Consider the following 24,854-nt stretch of genomic DNA (forward strand, 5'->3'; position numbering starts at 1 on the left):
TCTGCCTCCCGAGTGCTGGTATTAAAGGCGTGCGCCACCATCGCCCGGCTGAGGGTTTGTTTCTAATTCTTTGTTTTCCAGTTTTATTTCAGATTTTGGTTTTGTTTGCTTCTTTGTTTGAGATAAAGTATCACTATATATCTCCGGCTGGCTGAAAACTGATTATGCAGCCCAGGCTCTTAGGAAGGCTTTAAAATAGCCAATTGTCCTTCCTCGTTCTGGGATTGTAGACAAGTTCCATAATATATTAAAAATAATAAATTTATTTAAAAATATAAAATGACATTTTTGCAAAGAACTCACAAATGAAATGTCACACACCTGGGGGAAGGTAGCCAAGCCCTTAAACACACCCTTGCATAGACTCAAAATCACTTGCCTCCATGGATTGTTCCACTGGAGTGGCTATTCAAAATCAGTGCTGTATTTTGCCTTAGGTTTGTATTATCACTATTATTACATATTTGTGCACTTACTTACCACATAAGTAGAAAACAGTACAATAACAGCAGAAACCAGGAAAAAATAGCAGTATGTACACCATGGTCTATGAGACATTTTTGACTACATTCCATTTTTTTCATCTCCTAATATTACTCCTTCTTAGACTAAATGTCATATTATGTCTACACTCATTTTTAAAACTCAATTGTTTCATAATATTCTTCTTGGACTTTAAAGTATTGACTTTAATTTAGGAATGAATCCCTCCAATATTAGTGACTCCAATATTAGCCCATTTGCACTCAAGCGGTGTGCTAGTGACTGAGTGAGAGTGGAGGGAAGAGGTACAGTTTAGGGATTCATGCAGGTAAAAATCAAATGACAGCACTTATAGCATCAGCACCCAAATGAAAGCGCAATCATGGGTAAAAGCAATTGCTAAAAAATGATTGTATGATTCAGTGAAATCATGAGGAAATATCTCATCGAGGGAAAGAAGCTATAATTTTGAGCAAACTATATCTTAATGAGTGTCAGTCACCTAGATATTCTCCAGTGGTCTGTATATATAGAAATAATAAGAATGTGTAATACAAGGCAATCAAACAAGGCTTTATGCATAAAGGATATTTCTCCACTCACAACAAAGAAGACCTTATACATTGATGCTACATATGGAAGGCAAGAACCAGAGTCATCTCAAAGACGAAATATTTTTAAGACTCAAAATTAGTTCTCTCTCTCTGATAATATTTCTGCAGGAAGGTTTAGGTTCCAGTTCAGGCTGGGTTGTATTTTACAATTTCATTTTTGTGTTTTGCCCACGTAGTTAGACAAGAGCTCTCAATTTAGCCCTCAAGTCAACTCTCAAATTGTATGTGCAAGAGAGTTGAATATGGGCATATTGCCCATACTTCATGGTGTTCAATGAGATTTCCCACAGCTCCATCTTTTTCTTCCAGGAGACTATGTGGTCATGTCTGTGTACTTTGATCTGAGCAGAAGAATGGGGTATTTTACTATCCAGACCTACATCCCCTGCACACTCATCGTGGTTCTATCCTGGGTGTCCTTTTGGATCAATAAGGATGCTGTTCCTGCCAGAACATCTTTAGGTGAGACATACTTCTAGGTGCTCTGGTCTATCAAGATAAGTACCTGGGAAAAATCACTCCTTATTTCTCCTTTTAAGTGGGTTCACTCAGAATTCAAAAGCTAAATGAAAATCCATTTTTTATTATTTTAATGAAAGTCAATATGATTATTTTTATTTAATGTATTTAAGGGTTACTAATTCTATAGTTCTATCTTCTTTAATTGGCTCAGTATTTCTTTAGTACAATTAAATAATACATATAACTAAATATAAAATTCAAAAAAAACTTAATTTCAAGAGAATTTTGATTTTTTATCCACTTCTGCTCTTTAGTCGTCTCCACACGTATTCATGAGTGCTGACCACATTTATCCTTTATCAATCATTTGCTTAGTGATGTTATGATGTTATATAGGAGTTTGAAATCTGCCAAGGTGAAAAATTTAGTATCTTGGGAAAGGGAAGTACAGGAAACCAAGCATGGTTGTTTTCTAGAATCAACTGTTATCCTATTCCTAGCACATCACTCCTGGCTAATGCCACACAATTCATTACTGTGATGATATTTAACAAAATTGACTCCAGAAGAGCCATCTAAATTATTAATAAGTGGGAAGCACTTATTGACAAATCTAGAAAACACTATTGTTTTATTATCATTTGTAATTTAATCAAAATTTTAGATGTGGCGATACCTTGTTAGATTTTTATCGTTTTGTATATATGGAAGAAGAATTCCACAAACCAAAGCAAAGCTACCAACTCAGAAGAACACTATAGCCTCCATCCACAGAATGAATGATCTTTCTATGTGAAACTCAGTCATTGGCTATGTGCAACCTGGTACTACATGTCTTGCTAACTCCGTGGTGGGAAAAGCAATATCAGAACACGGATGTTGAAGTTCAGTGATCTTTATTTCCAGCCATACATACAATAGAGCTGTGCAATAAACCTCAGTGTCTCTAATCCATCGTTTTATCACATGCAAAACAGGTACCATTCTGTTTCCTAATTTGAAGAGTTTACTGGGCTAGAGCAACATATTCTATGCAAAGAACATTAGGCAGAGAAAAGCCTCAAAAGTGATATTGACTCTTATAATTTCTGATAAAATGATCTGTACCAGGTTATTAAACTGAGGGCAGACGTGATTACTGGGAGAAAAAGAACATTTGCATATCTGTTCTCTTCCAAACCCAATTTAGTTTCCCATCTGTTTCAAAATGAAGTTATTTTGATTTTTCTGATATATGCAGTACTTTGTGTTACAAATCCTATTCAACAATTCAAATATCCTATCTAATGCCACGTACTGAAACAAACTCCAAGTACGTTCAGCCTAACACTGCAGAGCGTCCCGTGTGAGCATGCTACCATCTCCCAGGGGAAACTCTAGATGTGTTGCTCTTCTCTGGCAAAGAGCTTCCAACGTGCTACTGCATCAGCAACTATTCTATTAATTTATATGTTTATGAAAAAAATGCTCTGAAAAATTCCAGTGTACCATCTTTCCAAAGTTATTTTGTGGAAAACATTTTAGTCTGTCCTGTGAAGGCTAGATTCCTTTTACCAATATATCATCTATGACCACATGACTGATTCATTTCAACCTCTCAGTGAAAAGTGTTCTCTAACAAGAAACCATTGGAAAAGAAAGAGATGTCAAGATGGGTTGACAGAAGGCCCTTGCTAAGACAGGAAACAGGTTCTGCTTTCATCATGTATAGATCAGTGGTGCTCAGTGTTCCTGGTGCAATTATGCACCAGGAAGAAAGAACCATCACAGAATCAACACAGGAGGAAGTTGCAGTGATTATCACACTTCAGAGCTTAGTTAAGCATGTAAATATGCTGAGAGTTAAGTAATAGTCCCAAAGTCACACAGTCATTTGGCAGCAGACATGTACCCTGGAAAATTAGACATGGTTTTGTTCTAGGTATGAGGACTTGCTGAGTTCTCCTTATCGTCAAATTACAGAAGCCAAGCTGTACATGCTTCTCTATCTTAACTTTGTTTTCAGTGCTTTAGATCAGTGCTTCTAAAATAACAATGCATTAATATCACCGAGAATATTTTGGAAGCACAGGAAATTTATTCCCACCCTTAGATTTTTCTTTGGGCTGCCAGCTCACAACAAAATGTCAAGGAGACTTATTATTCATTATGAATGCTTGGTCTATAGCTTAGACTTGTCCTACTAGCTCTCAAAACTTAAACAATTGCTTTTCTATTTATTTTATTAAGAATTTTTCAATATACTCTTTTCTCATTTTACCTAGCTACTATCCTATTGCCCTCTCCCTCCCTTCCTCATTTTTATTCACCTATGTGTTGCCATATGACTTGTGGCTTTTACCGATTTCTGCATGTCTTGCTCTCCCCCCCCCCTCTCTCTCTCTCTCTCTCTCTCTCTCTATATATATATATATATATATATATATATATATCCCCCCCTCACTCCCCTCTCTCTCTATGTCTATCTCTATCTCTATCTCTATCTGTGTTTGTGTCTGGCTGGTGACCTGGTTTTCTTCTGTCCAGAAGTCTCTGCTATACCTGCTGCCTAGCTATTGACCATTTAACTTCTTTATTAAACCAATCATAGTAACACATCTTCCTTCAGTGTAAAGGAATATCCCACAACACCACCTCATGGCCACCTCACGGGGGTGATGCATTTATCTTGTTCCCATCCCACATTTGGGCTTTTGTTTTAATGCAAAGTGAGTCAAGTATCCAGTCACTTTTCAGAATATTACTGTATATTTGTAAAGTTCTATGATCTTTTCAGGCATTTGTAGTCAAAATTTAAATGAGACTACCTTGAACACCTATAGATTTTGAACTTCTTGTCACAGAACAGATTCAGCTTACATGTAATATGGCAGACAATACTCAGAAAAAATCAGTTTCTTTCTGAGGACATATTTCTGGATCTTGTAACACATGAATGTGGTTTGGTACACAGCTGGTAACTGGTGAAAATTAATCGTGTTATAGTGAGAGTGGGTGCACAGCACGATGAAAACAGAGGCTGGTGTTTTTCACTCCAGTATTCTGAGGTGAAACAGCATCCCTGAGATCCTCACTTCATGCCAGGATGGGAGTAATATGTAAAAGCTGTGCTTCTCATTCCTTTCTCCAAGGTAAGAAATATTTAATTTCAGTAGGTAAAACTGGGATTCAAGAGTACATCAAGTTATGTTATTGGTAATTCATGTAAAACCCTAACTTCCTTACTTCCTAATGTCATAGTTTTTCGTTTTTTTTGTGACCCCTGGAAGCACCCTGGAAAAATGATGGAGCAGTTCCTCAAGATATACGTTGTATAGCTGTGATGAACATTCTTGTGTCCTAAGCACTGTCTTTCTCTTTTGTGAGATCAGTATTTAAGTAATGTGTCTAAATTTGTTTTTTATTTAATTGTCACATGCCAGATGGTCTAAAATGAACTCATCCATCGTCTCTACCAAAAATAGCTACATTTTCACATTTTCAAAGTTCAAGTGTAGCTTCAGGCCTGATTGTGAAAATGAAAGCCCGGTTTCCAATTCTTTGACATTCTCTCCAAAAATATAAGATGCAATTAGGTACAATCAAGAAGTTCTATTTGAATTAATGTGTACCCAACCTAATTAGTTTCTTTTAGCTTAGGAAGTAGATCATCTCCAAAATAAACAACACAAATATCTAGCCGTACTTGGGACTTTGTTTGGTGTCAGTTCCCTGTGTTAGTTTTTCATCAGTGTAGCAAGTATATAAAGTAAATAAATGTGAATGGAAGAAAGATTTGCTTTGGTTCAAAGTTTCAAAGGTTTCGGCATATAGTCACTAGGCCTTGCTGTTCTGAACTATGGGATATCATGGTTGAAGTTCATAAAGAAAGAATTCTGCTTATGTCATGCAGATAGATGTGAGCTGGGGAGAGGGAGAGTGGGACAGGCATCTTAATATCTCTTCATGTGTGCACCTAAAATGTCCTAACTCCTCTCCTATAACTAAATGTTGCACCATGTCCCCAAGTGTCACGCTGAGGACTGTTAGCACATGAACCCTTGAATTACAGTCCAAATCTTCAACACAATACCTTCTACATTCATTAGTACATTATTTAATATTCACAAAGATATCTAAGATGCACCACTATTTTCCATGCTGAACTCTAAGCCGAACACTATCTAAACCAATAAGAATATAACTGGTTGTGGAGGCTCCCAGAACTGCATAACTTCCTAACTCAGTGTGATTCAAAACTTCTCAGATTCCTGGGGTTTCATTCTATATATTTTCCTGAATTTACAAATACATATGGAAATTAAAAAGGTAATCCAGTGTAAAGCAGTTGTTGTCAGGATGCCCACATTTTTATTACATCTCTATCATACTAGCCTGGAGAGAATATCATTCCTCTTGTGCTCTGGGTGGTATGATAACTTATTTGAGGTAGTTATTTTCTTTGTTAAAATCTTAGTTAGATAGTGTCACTTACGCATGAATCCATCTCTCCTATTGAGGAATTTTTAATGGTTTCCCCCTATTGAAGAAAACAATGCCCTATACTACATGTATAATGCATGATTAATACAACTTCTATTTCACCAATATCCCCTTGATATCCTTGTTTCTCTGCAGATGGCAGGCATCCTAAATTTTCATAAATAGACATGATTGGCTTTCCTCAGAGTCTACCCTCAATTTGTTAATAGCCAAAAAGCTGATTTCACTTTACCTTTGAAGCTTCAGTTTCAGCTTGGATGTCTCTAAAGTCCTCCAATGTGAATGAACTCCGTCTAAGGAGGTTTTCTCCATCCCTGCCGTTTCCGTGACATCTATCAGAAATTCAAATTAGGATTTTCTTTCCTAACTTCATTCATACTGCTTCTTCTCACTAAAATACAAAGCACCAAGAATCGCATCTATTATATTTTTCATTATGTACTCAATGCTATCTAGGATAATTTATACCTAAAAGATAGACAGTATTTTTAATAGAGTGAGTTAATTCTAGTTTTGCAGTTACTCCTCCCTTTCTGGGGTTGTTGACTCTAAGTGATATTTTCAGAATGGCTGCTCAGATTGTCCCCTTACTGATGACATCATGTCATCTCCTTTCCTGTGCTTCCTTATAGGTATCACTACTGTCCTGACCATGACTACTCTGAGCACCATAGCCCGAAAATCTCTGCCCAAGGTCTCCTATGTCACGGCAATGGATCTCTTCGTATCTGTTTGTTTCATCTTTGTGTTTTCTGCTTTGGTGGAATATGGCACCCTGCATTATTTTGTCAGCAATCGGAAACCAAGCAAAGACAAAGACAAAAAGAAGAAAAACCCTGTATGTATCATTTTCCATCAGAACAGCTGAACTCTTAGAAAAGGTCATTGGGATTTGGCTTGGGTTTGCACTGGTGAGCTTACATGCATGCTCAGCACTTTGAAACAAGAGAGAATCAGTGAGGTTTTGACCACAGTATAAAGGCTTATTTATGATCATTTCTTAGGTCAGAGTTACAAGATACTCTAAGGCAGACTCTTTATGCAAATATAATTATCCATTATCTTCCATATGGAGGATTAAAGCAATGTTTAGGAATACATTCATGTGTGAGCTATTATTCTATGGGTCACTGACTTTCATCTTACTATGTTTTTAGTTAAAAGACACACCAAAGTGATTCTAAACATTACTTTCTTCTATTAGTTTACCAGTCATACTAATTTGTAAATAACTTTCTCTGTGTGTGTGTGTGTGTGTGTATGTGTGTCTGTATGCACATGTGTAGGTGTGTGTGTGGATTTATATGCATTTATGTATTTTCTGCTAGAAGGTTTCTTATCATTGCATACTTATATGTATCTTTTTAAAAAAACAAATGGTTTAATATTCTGTGGGAAAGTTAATTAGCCTTCCTGTCTTTGCTTTTACATATCAAATAATATGGTTATATCAAAACTAAGGTCAAATAAGGCTGATCAAAATTAAATATTATTATGAAGATCAACAAATCAAGAAAATATTTAAAAATTTATAAAAAGCTAAAATAAGGGTTATTTATCTTGGTGGATAGGATAGGAGTTGATACTGATTGTACACTTGACAACCTGACATTTTATTCTTGGTGACTGCTTGATTTGGAAACAGGTAAGATCATGTATGCTTGTACTAAACCATAAAAGAAGAGAATGAAGCATACATATAAATAAGCAAAGCTCTTATCTTTTATGGGGAAATGTTGAGGACAGAATATAGATACCTATTTACCCACTTGGGTCTGATGTCTGGGTCACAGAAGCCCCCTGGAAAGTGTAAATTTATTTCCTTTTGAGAGGATGACAAAATTAATGACCCTCCCCTTCTGGATTGAGACCCTGCCCTGGTTTTCTGCTCTGAGAGGCGTGAGCAGTATCACAGTGGCTACCAGTCTTGCCATGAATTATGGGATGGCTAGAGAACTCTGGCTGGATCTGACTCATACCCCTGATACACCTCCAGAAATACTGAAAATGGTGAAGATATTTTATAAATGACACATGTTTGTTTGAAAGTAAGACTTTGTGGAAGGTAAATAACATAGCATCACTATTCTTACTGGTTAAGGAAATCAAGAAATTTGCTTTCTTTCAATGTCCCAAATATTTATTGTACTGTGTGTGCTCCTCCCTTTCCCTGTCTGTTCTTACGTCTCTACCTTTCCATTTTTCCTATTATTGTTTGAATTTTCCTTCTCTACTTAATCCATATCCTTCATTTCCTAATTCATTCTACCTCAAATAAGATGGCTGTACTGATCCTCATCTAAGATGAGGATGGGAGGCAGGCTTTTAGGTGAAGCCTGAAGTCCTTTACAAAAGTCCTTTGGCTTTCCTTATCACTTCAGTGTAGAAATTGCTACAGAGACAAAAATAGTTGGACTTAATTCAGGTCCATGGAAATAGAAGAAGAAAAATTTCAGACAGACAAGAAGAGAGACCAGAACATACAAGGAAATGTAATTCCTTGAGAATCTTATGCACTTTTTTCCTTTTAAGCCAATTTGTTTACTTATCAGAACTAGGTAGTCGTCTAGATGGTGAAGATCTAAGAAGCTGAAAATGTATTTCCTTGTTTATTGTGCCCTTCTCTTCTCCTTGTCAGGACTCACATATGAGCTCCTATTTAACGGCAATCACACAATTCATACTATTTTTCTACAGGCAAAGTTTTCACTAGGATGTATCCTTGGAACTGAACAGCATTGACTTTCACAGTCATGTACTTGTGGGTTAATTTGCTAAGGATTTGATCACCAATCACGAAATGTCATTTTCTAACTTTAGACATGCTAATTGTGCCAACCTCAGAGCCCACCTTCTGTGTCTAGGCTTTCAGTTCATTTTACTTACTGAGTTTTCGAAATGTATTTTTAATTTGTCTTATTTTGTTTCTCTTTCTCTTTTTATTCCTTTTCCTTCTTCCTATTAAAAAATGCATTCTCTTTTCTGTCTACAAATCCAAAGCTTCTTCGGATGTTTTCCTTCAAGGTATAATGTTTTGGAATGGAAATTTCACTGCATGCCACTGCTAAATTAACTATTAATGCTTTTCATGGTGCTTTATTTTTTATGAGTAAACATTTAAGTAGTCTACTAGATGATGACATACTCAAGTGGAGAACATTCTATAAATCTCTTGAATTGATTCAGTGACTAGACACTATTTGTGTAGGTTTTGATTCTACACTCAGCTCAAAACCACAAGGCCAGTAGTAATCACAGGTTCAATAATCCCAAAAATCCAAAGCCCAAATGGACTGTACAAATGAAATACATTTCACTGTCTATAATTTACATATATACACATATATATGAAGTATATATACTTTTAAAGCTAAAATTTGACTCCGTAATTAAAACAACGTTTTAAAGCATGTTTTATGCTGGGCAGTGATATCACATGCCTATAATCTTAGCACTTTGAAGGCAGATACAAGCAGATCTTTGTGAGTTTAAGGCCAGCTTGGTCTACAAGAGCTAGTTTCAGAACAGCTAGGACTATTACACAAAGAAACCCTGTTTCATAAAACCAAAAAAAGGGCAAACAAACAAACAAAAAACAAACCATGTTTTATGAACAATTTCTATGTACTTGAGAATTTTATATTAATAAAACTGTGTTTACAAGACTTTAAATTAAAATCTTCTTCCTTTTCTGCCAGTGTGATCACCAGGTCTATTGGCTCTGTCAAATATTGAAATGAGATTTTTATTCTTTCTAATAACTAATTTAGAAACTGTTGTTTATATTTATATACTCTAAAAGCTAAAAGTAAGCATCAAGTCTTCGTTTAATTTTATTATTGGTCAAACATGGAATATTAGATTATTGTCAATAACTGCAGTTTATCTTGCTAAGAAAAATTTGACAAGTAATGACATCCTTTTTGAATTCTCAATCTCACTCGATGTATGTAAACAATGATAACAATTTTAAACTTGAAGATGGTGAGTGTTAGACAAACTACATTATCTTAATACATAAATTAAATCTTTGTGGTACCAAGTCAATGATCTTCTTTATTTCTCCATGCATATTAGCATTATCAGTAGTAGTATGATGGGTTCCTACTTGCTTATAAGTTAGCATGACATGCAATTTGATTTGAAAACCAATGCATTTTTATTTCTCTATTTTTACTCACTTGCAGTACCATTAACCAGCTTCATGTAACCAGCTTCACGTCTGATAATTAGTGGAATGAGATTCCATGTAGTTTGATTTAAATATTTATACTTTGAGTTCTTATGGTGTTCAATATTCTTGCTGTAGCTATTAGCTTGATGGTATTATTTCCAGCTGCACCGCTTAAGCTCAAAGTCTGAAACCTGCAACCGTGCTATCTTTCTAAGTTCAATTTTGCCATCGTAGTTCACGATGCCATAAGCAGTTCCTTGAGTACTCATTTTCAGATTCATCATCTCATTGGTGACATGGTGGAGGAACTGTATAGCCTACATTCAGTGCTTCTGACTTGGGTCTCTTTCCTTTACCTACCTTGTCTCAGGCCCCTACCATTGATATCCGTCCCAGATCAGCAACCATCCAAATGAACAATGCCACACACCTTCAAGAAAGAGACGAAGAATATGGCTATGAGTGTCTGGATGGCAAGGACTGTGCCAGTTTCTTCTGCTGTTTTGAAGACTGCCGAACAGGAGCCTGGAGACATGGGAGGATACATATTCGCATTGCCAAAATGGACTCCTATGCTCGGATCTTCTTTCCCACTGCCTTCTGTTTGTTCAATCTGGTTTACTGGGTCTCTTATCTTTATCTGTGAGAAAGTATGGGTTTAATGGATAGGGGTCTTATTCACTGAATCTCATGGAAAGAAAATGTCCTTTCTAAATCCAATGAAATAATTCCTTATGTGGTCATTGAATTTGTTTTTCTTTCTCAACCTAGTAATACATATACTGTTGTACTATCTGTGCCAACTCTCCTTTGGTTATTGTAATTTGAACTTCGGTGTGTACTGTCTTTCAAACCTGCAAGGCAAAGTAAGCTTAGAACAAGGACTGTTACACTGAGCATGCTATCTTTGAGTAACAGCAATAGGAACAATGAAAGCCTTGAGTGTTTAAGGTGGTGGTATCAGTCTTTGATTCCAACATGGTGTAGTACAAAAGGGGCAAAGCTGCGTGCGGTGTTCACTTGTGGTCAAGTTGTAGTAAATTTGAGCAAATTAGAATACCTCCCTCTATGGTGAAGAATCACAATAGAAAAGTCTAGATTAGAATTCTATTAAACCTTTATTTCAAGGTAGGAAGAAAATTTCCTGCATATTGTATGTACAGTGATGTAAATATTTCAGTAATGTAGAATGCTTCAAGTTTAATGCATGCACCTCTCTAGAGCCAAAATAAATGACCTAAATGATCATCATATAGTATTGTCTTTTATTTTGTGTCTTTGGGCTGTAAGAGAATATATTAACATAATTACAGAGATTTAGGCTTGAAATTGGAGGGGATTCACTCTCTTCTCCCTCATGCATGAAAATTCAGGTTTTAAAATTATGTTAGTCTTGTATGACATTAAAAATTTGAATAAATTTAGGTTGATTGACATTTGACAGCTCTAAATATGCCCAACTTCATCACTAGCCTATAAAATCAATGTATGCGCTTGCTGCTGTTTTACCTTTCTTTGAGGATGTGAGTTCTTAACAAAACTCTTACCATCCCAATATCTGCTTCTAGTGATGGTTAATGCCTTGTGGGCAGAGTCCTTGTCATTTTTTCTTTGGGTTCTCAACATCTTACGTTGTGCCTGGCCCGTAGTCAGTGCTCATTAAACATGGTTGAAAGCAACACATCCTCTTATAATCTGGTGAATATCTTTTTTTCTGAGCCAGAACAAGTGATTCATCTTCTCACACTGCTTCTGGCCAGTGATACGTTATCTGTAGAAGTAACCAGAGAATCTAAAGAACTGCAGCTCATATATTCATGTTCAAAAATTTGTTTTTAAGCAAAGTCTATATTTGTTTTAAAATAATATCTACTTTTACAAATATGTATGCAATTGATGAGTTGAGCATAGAGTTTCTTCATTATTTATCCAGATTGTTTTAAAGAATCAATTTAATGTGTTAAAAAATTTCTGCTTGTGAACCTATGAAAGTATGAACAAAATTCATACCTGACTGGTCTACAGTATGTAGTGTTCTGTGCTTGAGAAAAAAAAATGTACTGAAGGTTAAATTAAAAACTGAAACAACACTTAGTGACTTACATGGATAACATTGAGCCTCTGACTATAGGCTCATTTTGCTCCATGACAATTAAGTGATTGCCTGACTTCAGATATAAGTTAGACTTTAATGTCATCATTCTGAATCCTTATTTTTTTAAAAAATAGTACCATATGATCAGTTCTTCTTCAAGGAAAACACTAATTTAAATCAAAGTTAAATCATAGTTAGTATAACTTTATAGATGATGAAAATACAATTAAAGAAAATGTCTTTGTTAATATAAAACCACATGAATTCATTGTAATTTATCTGGATGAATCTTGAAAACATTCAGCTGCTGGTTTTGCAAACCTTGAATATACCAGTGCTTTAGTATTTAACCTCAAACAGATGTAAATAGACGGTTATTTTCTTGTTTTAAATTGTCAAAATAGTCAATGTTGGCTCTTGGGGAGAGTTGTTGGCAAATTCCAATTGTGAGAAACATGATATTAATGTCAACTTGGAATGTGTTCTGTAGTAGGGACACTGAGAAAAAAAATTAAAGCTAGCTTTCCAACATGAGTATAATATCAACTATGGATATAAATTATATATCATCCAATTCTTAATCATCAGCTTCTCCATGTCTATGTATTTGCAAATCTTTTCACAGAGAATTGCCTAACATATGAACTTTTCCAATAAAAATGCTGCATTCTAATCCATGGGGGCATCTCAGTTGTCTGGTTGAATGGTTTTCTCTTTCTCTCAAGAGTTATCTTCTCTTTCCAATTTCATGTCTATAAATACAATTTCAATGAGCTTTATTTGTTAACTTTGTTGCCAACATTCAGAAAGTGATTTCCTTCACTGGAAAAAAAAATGAAGCAAGCATTTTGGGTAGAGTGAAGAAGGAAGACAGAAGTGTTAATGAAGTACTACAGCACTTTTGATGTACAAAAACTTCTCGAAGTTGGGATTAAAGTGTCACTGGAACACTACTTGAGAAGCCAACCTTTAGAAGCCTATATTTTGTACACTATAAATCAGACATATTAATGTCACCCCAATCAATGGCACCTGAAGAGTTGTGAATCATTCCAGTGGACCCATGTAGTTCAGCTCCACCCACTCCAATCAAACCAGCCCTCTTATGAGGTAGCGCCATCCTATTTGCTTTACGGTTACACTGTGTGTGTAGAGTGGTTCTTTTTCTGTTGTTTTTTTGTTTCTTGTTTTTCGAGACAGGGTTTCTCTGTAGCTTTGGTGCCCATCCCGGAACTAGCTCTTGTAGACCAGGCTTGCCTCGAACTCCCAGAGATCCGCCTGCCTCTGCCTCCTGAGAGCTGGGATTAAAGGCGTGTGCCACCACCACCCGGTTAGAGTGGTTCTTTTTAAGGAGAACTTTATATATAGTTCTTTTTTATTAAACTATACCCTGGAGGCCAGAAAAATGGCTGAGTGGAGAAAGCATCCGCCATGAGCACCTGAATTCACACCCCTAGAACCAGTGTAAAGGTGGAGAGAGTAGCTTGCACACCTCTCATCCCATTGTTCTTATTGTGAGGCAGAAGTCCTGGAAAGTTAGGGCCCAGTTAGTCAGGCATACATAGTGGTGGTTAGAAGAGATTCTGTCTCAAACAAAGTTGAAAGCAGGAACTGAAGTGAAAGTGTGATCTCTGGCTCCTATATGTACACCACGACACGTGTGCTCCTCCCTCTACACACGGGAGCACACATATAGCAATATAGAGAGAGGGAAACAGAAAGAGGGAGAGGGGAAGAGAGAGAGTGAGATGAAATACAGATCGAAAGTCCAGATTTGTCAGAAACAGAAACAAAGATGCGCAAACAGTTTTATGAACCAAAAAGGCCCAGATAACCCCCTGTGTAAAACCTGCATTTCTCTTTGGTCCCAATGCTACCTACTGAGTTCCAGCAGTAAACTTTGTGATGAAAGTCATATTAAATTGATCAAGTGTTGTGGTCTATGGGGATTTTGTAAAAAAAAAAGAAAAGAAAATGAAAAAGAAGGGAGGATGAGAGAAAGGGAGAAATGGAGGGAGGGAGGAGGGAGGAAAGAAGGAAGGAAGGAAGGAAGGAAGGAAGGAAGGAAGGAAGGAAGGAAGGAAGGAAGGAAGGAAGGAAGGAAGGAGTGCTGTCTCTGTGTTCTTTCATTATGAATTTTTGTCAAAGATGTAGAAGGTAAGGTAATGACCTACACCAAGGTCACTTCAGAATTATCTGTGAATGCCTAAAGATCACATGGCTTCCTCTTCCCACTGTGTCTCATAGTGTTCCTGAATTTGTAAGTAAAATTCTGGTGTATCTTTCTGTATATCCATTAGGATTTGTCATCCTTGAATCTTCCTTTCTTAAACTTTTCCTTTACTCTATTAATTACAAAAATAGAAAATTTTAGACTTTTTGGTAGCTGAGATTTCACATTTTGTTTATTCTCCACCATGCATGATATGATTCACCATTGAGTATTTCTTACACTGCTTTCAGAATTCTCTTTCGAAGAGGCAGGGATTGTAATCATCTGAAAAACAAACAAAAAACAAGACCTTTGTTTCTAAGTCACAGGCTAAGGATGCTTGTCTATAGCTATTCTCTGCCGAATCCTCTACCATTTCTGCAACGCAACTGTGCATTGTCAGCAGTAGCTGGCCATTATGATTCTTTCAACTACTACAGGGTATAGATAATTATGTAATCAATTTAACTTTCTTTTGTAAAACTTTGGGTTATGAAAACAGAGAGTCAGAGGCTCTTATTTCATATTTCATGTGTACAAATCTTGACCCTGAAGTTACATGTTATACAGTTAGTTTTTTGTAATATGGTTTCTTTATGTGATCCGTGGTGGTCTTGAAGTCTTGGTTTTTCAGTCTTAGTGTCATGAGCCCTAGGACTACAGATATGTGATTCCCACCTAGCTCAGTGTTATGAGATGCTTTTGTGCCCCAGTTTCCTCTTCTCTATACATAGAGACAATATTTCAAAATATCATATACTTTCACTATAAAGAGAAATTGAGTCAATGTTATTTACTTTCTTCATCATAGAAATGAAATTTCAGAGGTATAGACATTAGAACTCTGTCTATATTGTTTCTAATTAACAGCTATCATCTATAAGAACATTGTTTGAGTATTAAAATGAGATAGGGAAAAACATTGGCCAATTAATAGCAAAAGAATTTGTCTAAATGACTCCTTTCTTGATGGGACTAGTTTCTTATAGATAAATAAGGGGATTTGACCTCTTCTCTTTCCAATGGACTTTTTTTCTACATTCCCCCTGCCATTTATTAGGAGCTGATAATATGGGTTTAAATTGAACACCCCGAGTCTATCAAGCTGTATAATTTCCATGTAGCCATGGGCAGATTTGTCATTTTGCATCATGTGTCCGCACAAAAGACTTCTCAAGATGCTTTCCCACCTCTGAATATTCTACCCAGTCTAGAATATTTCTATGACTCTACTAACATACACTAAGATATTTCCTTTTAATTCTTCCACTATTTGGTATAATTTAGAATGACCTAATCCTAATGGTTACTTCATCAAAGTACTGAGCAATCATTCAGTCCTCCTAATAAACAAAATTTAAATGAACAATGCTGTAACAAGAATATGGCTTGCATAATTTAGCCTTCATTTGCATCCTAAATCAGGGTGTTTATTTTTATGTCTTTCTGTTATATAAATTTACTGCATATTTCTTCTGAACCTTGTGTGTATTATGACTCGGAGATGAAGTCTTTTATCAAGGAAATCTTGATGAATCACCTATGAAGTGAATTCAGAGAAAGATTTTAGGAAATACATAACTGCAAGCTTTATGCCCGGCATTGTGAGGCCAGAAAGAGAACAATTACAGGCATGCCTTGCCTTGAAGCATCAAGGATATGATACGGAGGAAGGGGATGGGAACGCAAATAAGCATAATGGGACTACACACAAAAGTTATAGTAGAAGTGTCTCGTCTATCCGTGAATAAATCCAGGAAAGTATTGGTTGTACAAAGTTCTGCTGGATGCGAGACTCCGTCATTGATTTTAGATCTCCTTTTCTCACTGCTAATGAGAAGTCATAGGCAATTTACAAAACATGAAGAACTGTAACTCTTTCACTAGCTACAGGTAACCACTCTAAAGGACAGATGTCTTTTTTCTTCTCTCCACATGTGCCAAACACATAGATTAAATCGATAGGTGGATAAATTGATAAAACCATAGATACACATATGGATATCTATAAGTATGGGGTGGATATCATGCACATCTATATTTTTATACAATTTTATATGCAGATATGAATTCATATAAGAAGGAGCTCCTGGATTTCTGTTGTTATCATTCAGTTCTACCGCGGGAAGTTGACATACTTACTTGTTATAATTAATAATGCTACTACAGGAAACACATTTGTCAGGCATTATATGTGCACCAATAGATTCTATTCCACAGAATGTGCTTATAGACATGAGTTTTGTTAAATAAAAACTATGATCATTTCTTACTTGCAGAACTGACATAAAAGAGATAATATGCTCCATTGGAACCCTGACTGCTCTTTGGACTAGAGAGGGAGGAGGCGAGGAGTGGGGTGTGGGGAGTGGGGGGAGGGGGAGGGAAAAAAGAGGCAAGGAGGAGGCGGAAATTTTTAATTAAAAAAATTAAATAAAAACAGATTTAAAAAAAGAAAAGAAAAAAAAAGAACCTGAGGTTTTCCATGGAACATCAAATACTGTATGGTAAAAGCCATGGGTTGAATTCAAATATGACTTCTATCTTCCTAAGAAAAAATTAAAAAATAAATAAAATAAAATAAAGAAGAAAATTAATGAAGAAATTACTTACCTTCATTTTATTAAGGATTATTTACTAAAACCTACCAATAAAGACATGGTATAAAATTATTACTACAACTGAGGAAAGCCATTATTACCTACCTTGACTTCCCAATTTATGGTTTCAAATTACCTAAACTTAGTGACTTTGCCCAATACAAATTGTCATGTTTGATGGTTAGCAACATCATCGGTTAATGTAGACATGAATGTCCAGGGCTGCATTTCTTCTGCAAGCTCTCCTGCCTTTTTCTAGGTCCTATAGTTCTCTGCTATTTCTTGCCTAGGGCTCTTCTTTTTGAAGTCAGAAGGAAATCAAGTCACATAAATGTTACCTTTGTTTTATCCCTCAGTCTGACATCATGGCTCCCACTTAAAAGAATCCTTGTAATTACATAAGCCCACATTGAGAATCCTGAATGATTTCCTCTTTCCCAAATTCTTACTTATGCTTAGAAACTGGGATATTAGCACATGCAGTATCCTATCTATCACTTTCAGAGATTAGAATGTTGACATTTTTTAGGGGCCAAGCTTATGCCTATAATAGCACCCTAGTGATGAATGATCATGATATTATATACATGGGCCAGAGAGATAGCTCAGTAGGTTAAGTCTTCTGCTGCCGAATTTGAAAACCTGAGTTCAAACCCCAGGACAATCTTGGTGGAAGAAGAAAACCACATTCTCTAAGTTTTTCTATTCTATCTACATATTTTCCGTGGTATGCACACACATTCACAGAAATGTAAACACACACACACATCAATAATAATGAATAAATATTTTAAAAGTTATATAAAAGATAAAGAAGACTAGAGGAGATACAAAGGAGCAGACGTCATGTACCAGATGCATTAGCTATAAAGGCAGTCACTTCTAAACAGAAAAACAATTCTCAGAGGGGTCAGACTCAGTCTTTTTACTGTCATATGGTGAGAATTAACGCAAGGTGGATTCAGAGAGGCAGATGGAAATCATGCTGCAAACCTCTCTGAAACTTACCATGTAATTTTATTTGTACTCTCTTGCCATTATACATTTTTGAAGAAATTAATATATTTGGCCTTTTCAATTGTACTATTATTGTGTCGAAAAATGGCCTTTAAAAAGTATTTCATGGTAGATTGGTCTTTAAAACTCCACAAGGAAATGAAAAAGAGGATTACCAAGAATCTCAGAGTAATAACCATTGAAAAGTTTGATACAGACAGGCAGGCAAGGGTAAGATTTTCTATTTTGCACAATAAATCTTTAAAGTTAAGAAAATGCTGGAGCTCTGCAGTTAAGAGCACGTGCTGCTCTTCCAGAGGATAGAGTACCAGCAATCATAAGGCAGCACAAAACCATCTGTTAACTCAAGTTCCAAGGTACCTAATGTCCTCTTCTGGCCTTGCTGGACAAGCACCCAATGTCTTGACATGGAAAATACCATACATACAAAATAAAAATAAAGAAATCTTTAAGAAAAATTTCATTTCAGAGTATTAGAAGTCTATATGTTTTATTTTGAGTTATGTTTCTAACACGGAAAAGTTTCCAATTGGCTGCATAAAGGTCAAGTTAATGTCTTTAATGTGGATTATTAGCCACCGTTTTCTGAGTAGTCCCACAGCAAGGCAGCCAAGTCCATCAGAAGTTTGCAGGCCAACACAGCCTTAAGCTGTTTTAGCCAAGAGTGGACCTTTTGAGCCAACATTTCTCATCTGTTATCACAAGCCTTAAGCAAGACAGAGCTTCTATGTCATTGGGAGCCCAAGAGGACAATTCCACATGAGTTCAAGGCTAAAAATAACAAAAGCAAAGTCCTCTTTTTGCAAATGCAATGACTATAAAGACAGTTACATTTTAATTGGCACAAGTTAATCTAAAGTGACAACAGCTGAGTCCTTTGAAGTAGGCAGATTGTTTGGTGTCTTTAATATTTTCAGAGTGAGGCTGACAGGATAAATGTAAACCATATAGAATATATACAATATGTAGAGGAACCGAGACTTCTTACAAGGCTACAAGCTTCTTAAAGGTAAGACTGCAGAGTCTACTGCCAATCTTTAATTCCTACAACAGTACTTGGTATTCAATTATATGTTTATTTGTATGTATCACCAAGACCTTCCAAGGTCCATGCTCACAAACTTTGCTCAGAAAAATGTAGTAAAAGTTTATTAAATGATTCAAACTCATAATGTTAATTTCAGAATACCATCAAGACATCATCTGCTGAAAACAATTTGAAATTTCAGAAGATTTATTACATTTTTAAGTATCAATCATCTATCAATGGCAGCCAACCTATTCAATTAGTTTTGTGAACACACACACACTTCTTTAAATAAGATATTTCAAGGCAGAATTACTCCAAGAAAGGTCAAAACTAAAATTACTATTATTTTGATAGGACAGCCATTATTTATAACTGTGTTAATTGATTTCTTTCAAATGTTACAAAAACAGTTTTAAATTTTTATTTTCTTATTTTGTGTCCTTATACCAATCAAGTTAAAATAAAGGAATGATAATGTTTTTGATATTTGTGGACTGTATATATATATTTCTCAATACAAAAACATATATTGCATAAGATGGTAAAAACTGTTGAGATTACTGAAGACAAATTATATGTCCTCAGCATGTTTAAGTCCTTCAACAAGATAAATATGACCACAAAACTGGTTACAAGGGACAGTGCGTTTCCTTTTTAATAATCCAAATCATAAGCAACTATCAGATGCCTACTATTATTGCACTAAATAATTTAAAATGTTTAACACTGTTACATACCTTTAATTCTAGCACTTGGAAAGCAGAAGCAGGAAGATCTCTGGGAGTTGGGGGCTAGACTGATCTGCATATTTTGTTCCAAGCCAGAAAAGACCACATAGTGAGTGAGACTTTCCTCAAAATGAAGGAATGAATGATTTAAATGTGGCATATTGTCATAGTAACATTATAAATTTCAGAATACTATGAATAATTCATAGTTCTATGAATAATGATGTAGGTGGATATGGCACTTAATGTACAGCAAGATGTCAAGCAATGTTTCTAAATGTCTGTATTGTGTATGCATCTATGTAAATGTATGCTCTGTGTGTGTGTGTGTGTGTGTGTGTGTGTGTGTGTGTGTGTGTGTGTGCATGGTGGTAATTCAGAAACATATTTTCTATACCTATCTTAGCAAAATAAATTTATTAATATATATGTATATTTATTTGTTTTTTCATACTTAAGACATAAGGCATACTATAAAGGACCTTACCATAAATCAAGCAATTTTATTCTAGTTTCTTTTTGTAACTAATTATCATTGTGGAAAAAAAGTGTGTTTTACCCAGAAGTTTCTCATGAGAGCTTGAGTCATATTAATTCTGGTTTTACCTTTTATATCTTGAAATTTGTAAGTTATTTAAGGACTTTCACATAAAGGACCCAGGTACTGATACTGGCATAGAGAAAGAGAGAATCAAAACCTGCATTCAGTTATTTGAACATGAGCAACATTCTGCTATTTTGAATTTGACTTGTGACGGTTGATGTTGCATTCACTGGGTGATTACAGTTTTAAATGTAAATAAGAATAATCAAAATATTGATTTGTTAACATGAAAAGTATAATTTTATCAACTGAATAACGTAAATATCAGGAAAATTGTATCTCTAGTATATACCTCTTAGATAGTGTTTTTCATTCCTTTGTCTGAGAAAAAATGCCCTCATCAAATGAGGAATCTGCTATGTATGCTCGAGAATGGAAGGAACAAAGCCAGGCAGTGGTGGCGCACGCCTTTAATCCCAGCACTCGGGAGGCAGAGGCAGGCAGATCTCTATGAGTTCGAGTCCAGCCTGGTCTACAAGAGCTAGTTCTAGGACAGGAACCAAAAGCTACGGAGAAACCCTGTCTCGAAAAATTAAAAAAAAAAAAAGAATGGAAGGAACATTTTGCCAGCTCAGAATTAGGCATATAAAAATTGCTTGTCTGCATGGAAGGTGGTAAGAATCTTCAGACACTATCTACAACATCAAGACCTACAAGCTTAACTTTGCTGATTTGAATCTCATGCCATTTAGCTGAGGCTAAACTCAGCTGCCAGTTCCAGCTCTCCAAGAAACTTGCTCAACAAAAATTATCAAAGCTTTAGCAATTCATGAGAAAATGAACTACTAATTGTCACTCATATTCAAAGCAAACTGTGATTGCCAAGTCCTGAGAGCCTCACCACAGATATTCCAAAGTAAATTGGGGGTGAATTAATGAGAACATTTTAAATTAAAAATCCATGGATGGTCAGATCTGGGAACAAATTGAGCAGGTTGTATTTAGGAATTTATATAGATAGATACAGATATAGATATAAATTACATATAGATATAGATAATAGATGATATAGATATGGATATAGATAGATATGTATATATTAATATATAGAGAGAAGTGGTTAAGGAGAGATACATATATGCATGTGACTATTAAAGATAAAAGAGGCTGTGATTTTGAAAGAGACCAAGGAACAGTAGATGGGAGAGTATGGAAGAAGAAATAAGAAGGGAAATTTATATAATTTTATTATATTATCAATTATAATGGTGTATTTTTGTGTGTTAATAAATAAAACTTGCCTGAAGACCAGTGCTTAGTAGCCACATGAGTTAGCCATGGAGGCCAGGTGGTGGTGGATTAATTCCAGCACTAGAGAGGAATATAAAATGGGAGGAGACAGTTCTTACTCTCAATCTCAATCTGAAGAAGACAGAAGCAAGTGACAGGATAAAAGATCATTGTCCCACAGCACTTCCCCCCACTCCGTTTTTTTTTTTTGTTTGTTTGTTTTTTAAACAAGAACTCTGAATCTACTATCCTTTGTTTAGGTTTTTGTCCAGACCATTATCCATCCTTTTTCTGGGAATGCGGGTACAATTTTTCAGGATACTTCCTGCTGATTGGGGGTGCTGATAATCTTATAGGGACCTAAAGAAAATTTAGAATTTTGATTATGTCCTGACTGGAGTATCTTGTGAGGCTTGATCATTTCAGCCAGCAGTCTTGAAATGTTCTGGATATAGAACTCAGACATCTCGGCTATCCACTCCTACACATTTATCAGGGGAAGGGGAGGTCTTCCTTGATCAAACCTGATTTTTCTTAACCCTGAATGAATCCACAGCTTCTCATTTTCTGTGGAAACAAAAGCAAACCCTCCTCTCCAAAGTAACATACCTTTTGACTTAAATTTTGAAGTCAAGGCATTTCAAAATACATATGTTGGATTAATCTAGCAACATTTATATCCAAATATAATTTAGCAGCTGTTGCTTCTTCTTCAGCGATTAAACAATTCAAAGACAACACAATAAAGTGCAGTATCCAGACTCCCTGTGTATTTTCCATCTTTACGTGCCTTTATTTTAAACTCTATTTCTTTTATTTTTATTTTTAATTTTGGGTTTTTGAGAGAAGGTTTCTCTGTGCATCTTTGACATTCCTGACACTCACTCTGTAGACTGGATTATCCTCAAATCACAGAGACATACCTGCCTCTGCTTCCTAAGTGCTGGAATTAAAGGTATGTACCACCATACCAAACTATTTCCTTTCTTTCTTTTTTATATTTTAAGGACTTTATCCTTTCTCTTTTCTCTCCCAAGTCTACATATATTTTTGAGACACTGTAAACCATTTACAGCTTTTCTTCATCTGAATATATCTTTACTGTGTATCTTTTTCTTTAATTTACCAAGCAATATGGCTAAAATTAAAGCTGTGGTTTTGACGGCTGGATCCACCCCCATTTCTTAGCTTTCTAAGAGTCTAGCCTCATGGCAGAGGTACCAGCTGGAATCATGTTTATTGCCACAACTGTGTATCCTTTTAAGGTCCGAGACACCACCAAGCAGCATGCTAGTGGCAATTCATAAACACCATTTAAGTGTTTGCTGGTGGTTCCTCTTAAAACAGCTGCAAGGTTTTTGCATCTAAAGCTGAGCCAGGAAGCCTCTTTTAAAGGAACTGCAGCATGCTGCCAGCAAGGAGAGCCCATCTGGAAAAAAAAAAAAACAAACAAAACAAAACAAAACCTGCGGCTAAACTTGGTGTTTTAGTGTCTAGAATTTCTTTCCAGACTTTCTCTTGTTTTACATGGATTTAGTCAGCCCCACTTTAGTATGCCAATTTGTTGCCAGAGGTTTCTGTTCCTCCCACTGGCTCCAAAAGTTGGGTGCATGGGGTGGTTGTGGGGTGGGGGGAAGAGGAGAGGGGGAAGAGAAGGGAGAAGGGGAGGGTTGGGGAGAGCTGGGGGGAGTAGTATAGGTGAGATGGAGGAAGGACGGATATGGGAGCAGGGAAGAAAACTTAATTAAGGGAGCCATTTTGGGGTTGACAAGAGGCTTGGCTCTAGAGGGACTCCCAGATGTCCACGAGGATGTCCCCAGCTAGGACCCTCGGCAGTGGAGGAGAGGGTGCCTGAACTGGCCTTTTCCTGTAGTCAGACCAATGACTATCTTGAATATCACCATAGAACCTTCATCCAGCAACAGATGGAGATAGATACAGAGACTCACATCGGAGCACTGGACTGAGCCCCCAAGGTCCAAATGAGGAGCAGAAGGACAGAGAACAACGTGAGCAAGGAAGTCAAGACCGTGAGGGGTTGGTCCACCCACTGAGACAGTGTGCCTGATCTAATGGGAGCTCACCAAATCCAACTGGACTGGGACTGAAGAAGCATGGGATTCAAACTGGACCTCTGAATGTGGCTAAAAATTGGGGCAAACTGAGAAGCCAAGGATAATGGCACTGGGATTTGTCTCTACTGCATGTACTGGCTTTTTGGGATCCTATTCTATTTGGATGCACACCTTCCTAAGCCTGAATGGAGGGAGGAGGGCCTTGGACTTCCCACAGGGCAGGGTACCCTGCCCTCTCTTAAGAGTGGTTGGGGGAAGAGTGAGTGGGGGAGTGGCAGGGAAATGGGAGGAGGGGTGGAAGTGGAAATTTTGAATAGTATTATTTATAAAGCAATAAAAAATAAAAAAGAATAATATTATTATTTGAGACTGATTCTTACCTTAGGCTTCATTTAACCAGCCAGCATAAGCCTTAAGGGATTTACAAATATGTGTTATTGTGATTCGTAGAAATTAAATTTTTTCTTATCTTTAAAAAAGAGGTGTGCAACCAGGTTAGAAACTCCTATGAGAAAAATTATCTAAAATTATGTTATATAAATGGTCAATATAGAAATAAACTTTAGAGAAATGGAAATTCTATCCAAAAAATGGAACTAAAACATTAGACCTCATATAAATTCACTAAAGTAAGAAAAGTTAAATCTTTTTTTTTTTGATTTTGACAAATGTTTTAAATTTTCCAAGTTGTATGCATTTGCTTTCTGCTGATGTTTGAACACATCCCCTTTGTCTTACCCCAGGAGTCCTTCTCATTTTACATGACATTTCAAGAAACTATTTGAAGACTCAACTTCTCCCACACCCAAACCTCTATTTTTAGTTTCTGTTCTTTTTAAAAATATAGAAAGAACACTTGGGAATACAGAGGGTAATAGCTCTAGAGAGTGGAGATGTGTTTCATTCCCATCATCAGTGGATCCCATGAGGCAGCAACTAATCTGTGCTCCACCACCCCGCGGTGTGATTTTAAATGTTCCTAAGTGACAGTGCCCCAAACCCCATCAGGGTAGCTCTCTTGCGATTACCAACAGTCTCCCTGTTGTGG

The 24,854-nt window shown here is 36.3% G+C and overlaps 1 protein-coding gene across 4 annotated transcripts in view; it reads left to right on the plus strand.

Annotated features, from left to right (window-relative positions):
* The window catches only part of Gabrg2 (gamma-aminobutyric acid type A receptor gamma2 subunit), an 84,281-nt gene extending 71,294 nt beyond the window's left edge, over positions 1-12,987 (plus strand). Inside the window, exons 7-10 of one of the 4 annotated variants that reach the window (XM_005368192.2) lie at positions 1,407-1,559; positions 6,674-6,879; positions 9,042-9,065; positions 10,586-12,987. In XM_005368192.2, the coding sequence (XP_005368249.1) occupies positions 1,407-1,559; positions 6,674-6,879; positions 9,042-9,065; positions 10,586-10,861 (659 nt within the window). In that variant the 3' untranslated portion in view covers positions 10,862-12,987. The remainder of the gene's footprint in view (positions 1-1,406; positions 1,560-6,673; positions 6,880-9,041; positions 9,066-10,585) is intronic. The other 3 variants (XM_005368193.2, XM_026789797.1, XM_026789798.1) reach the window with 3 other exon arrangements.
* The last annotated feature ends 11,867 nt before the right edge of the window (positions 12,988-24,854 follow it).

This window comes from Microtus ochrogaster, unplaced genomic scaffold (assembly GCF_000317375.1).
Source record: "Microtus ochrogaster isolate Prairie Vole_2 unplaced genomic scaffold, MicOch1.0 UNK30, whole genome shotgun sequence".
Lineage (NCBI taxonomy): Eukaryota > Metazoa > Chordata > Mammalia > Rodentia > Cricetidae > Microtus > Microtus ochrogaster.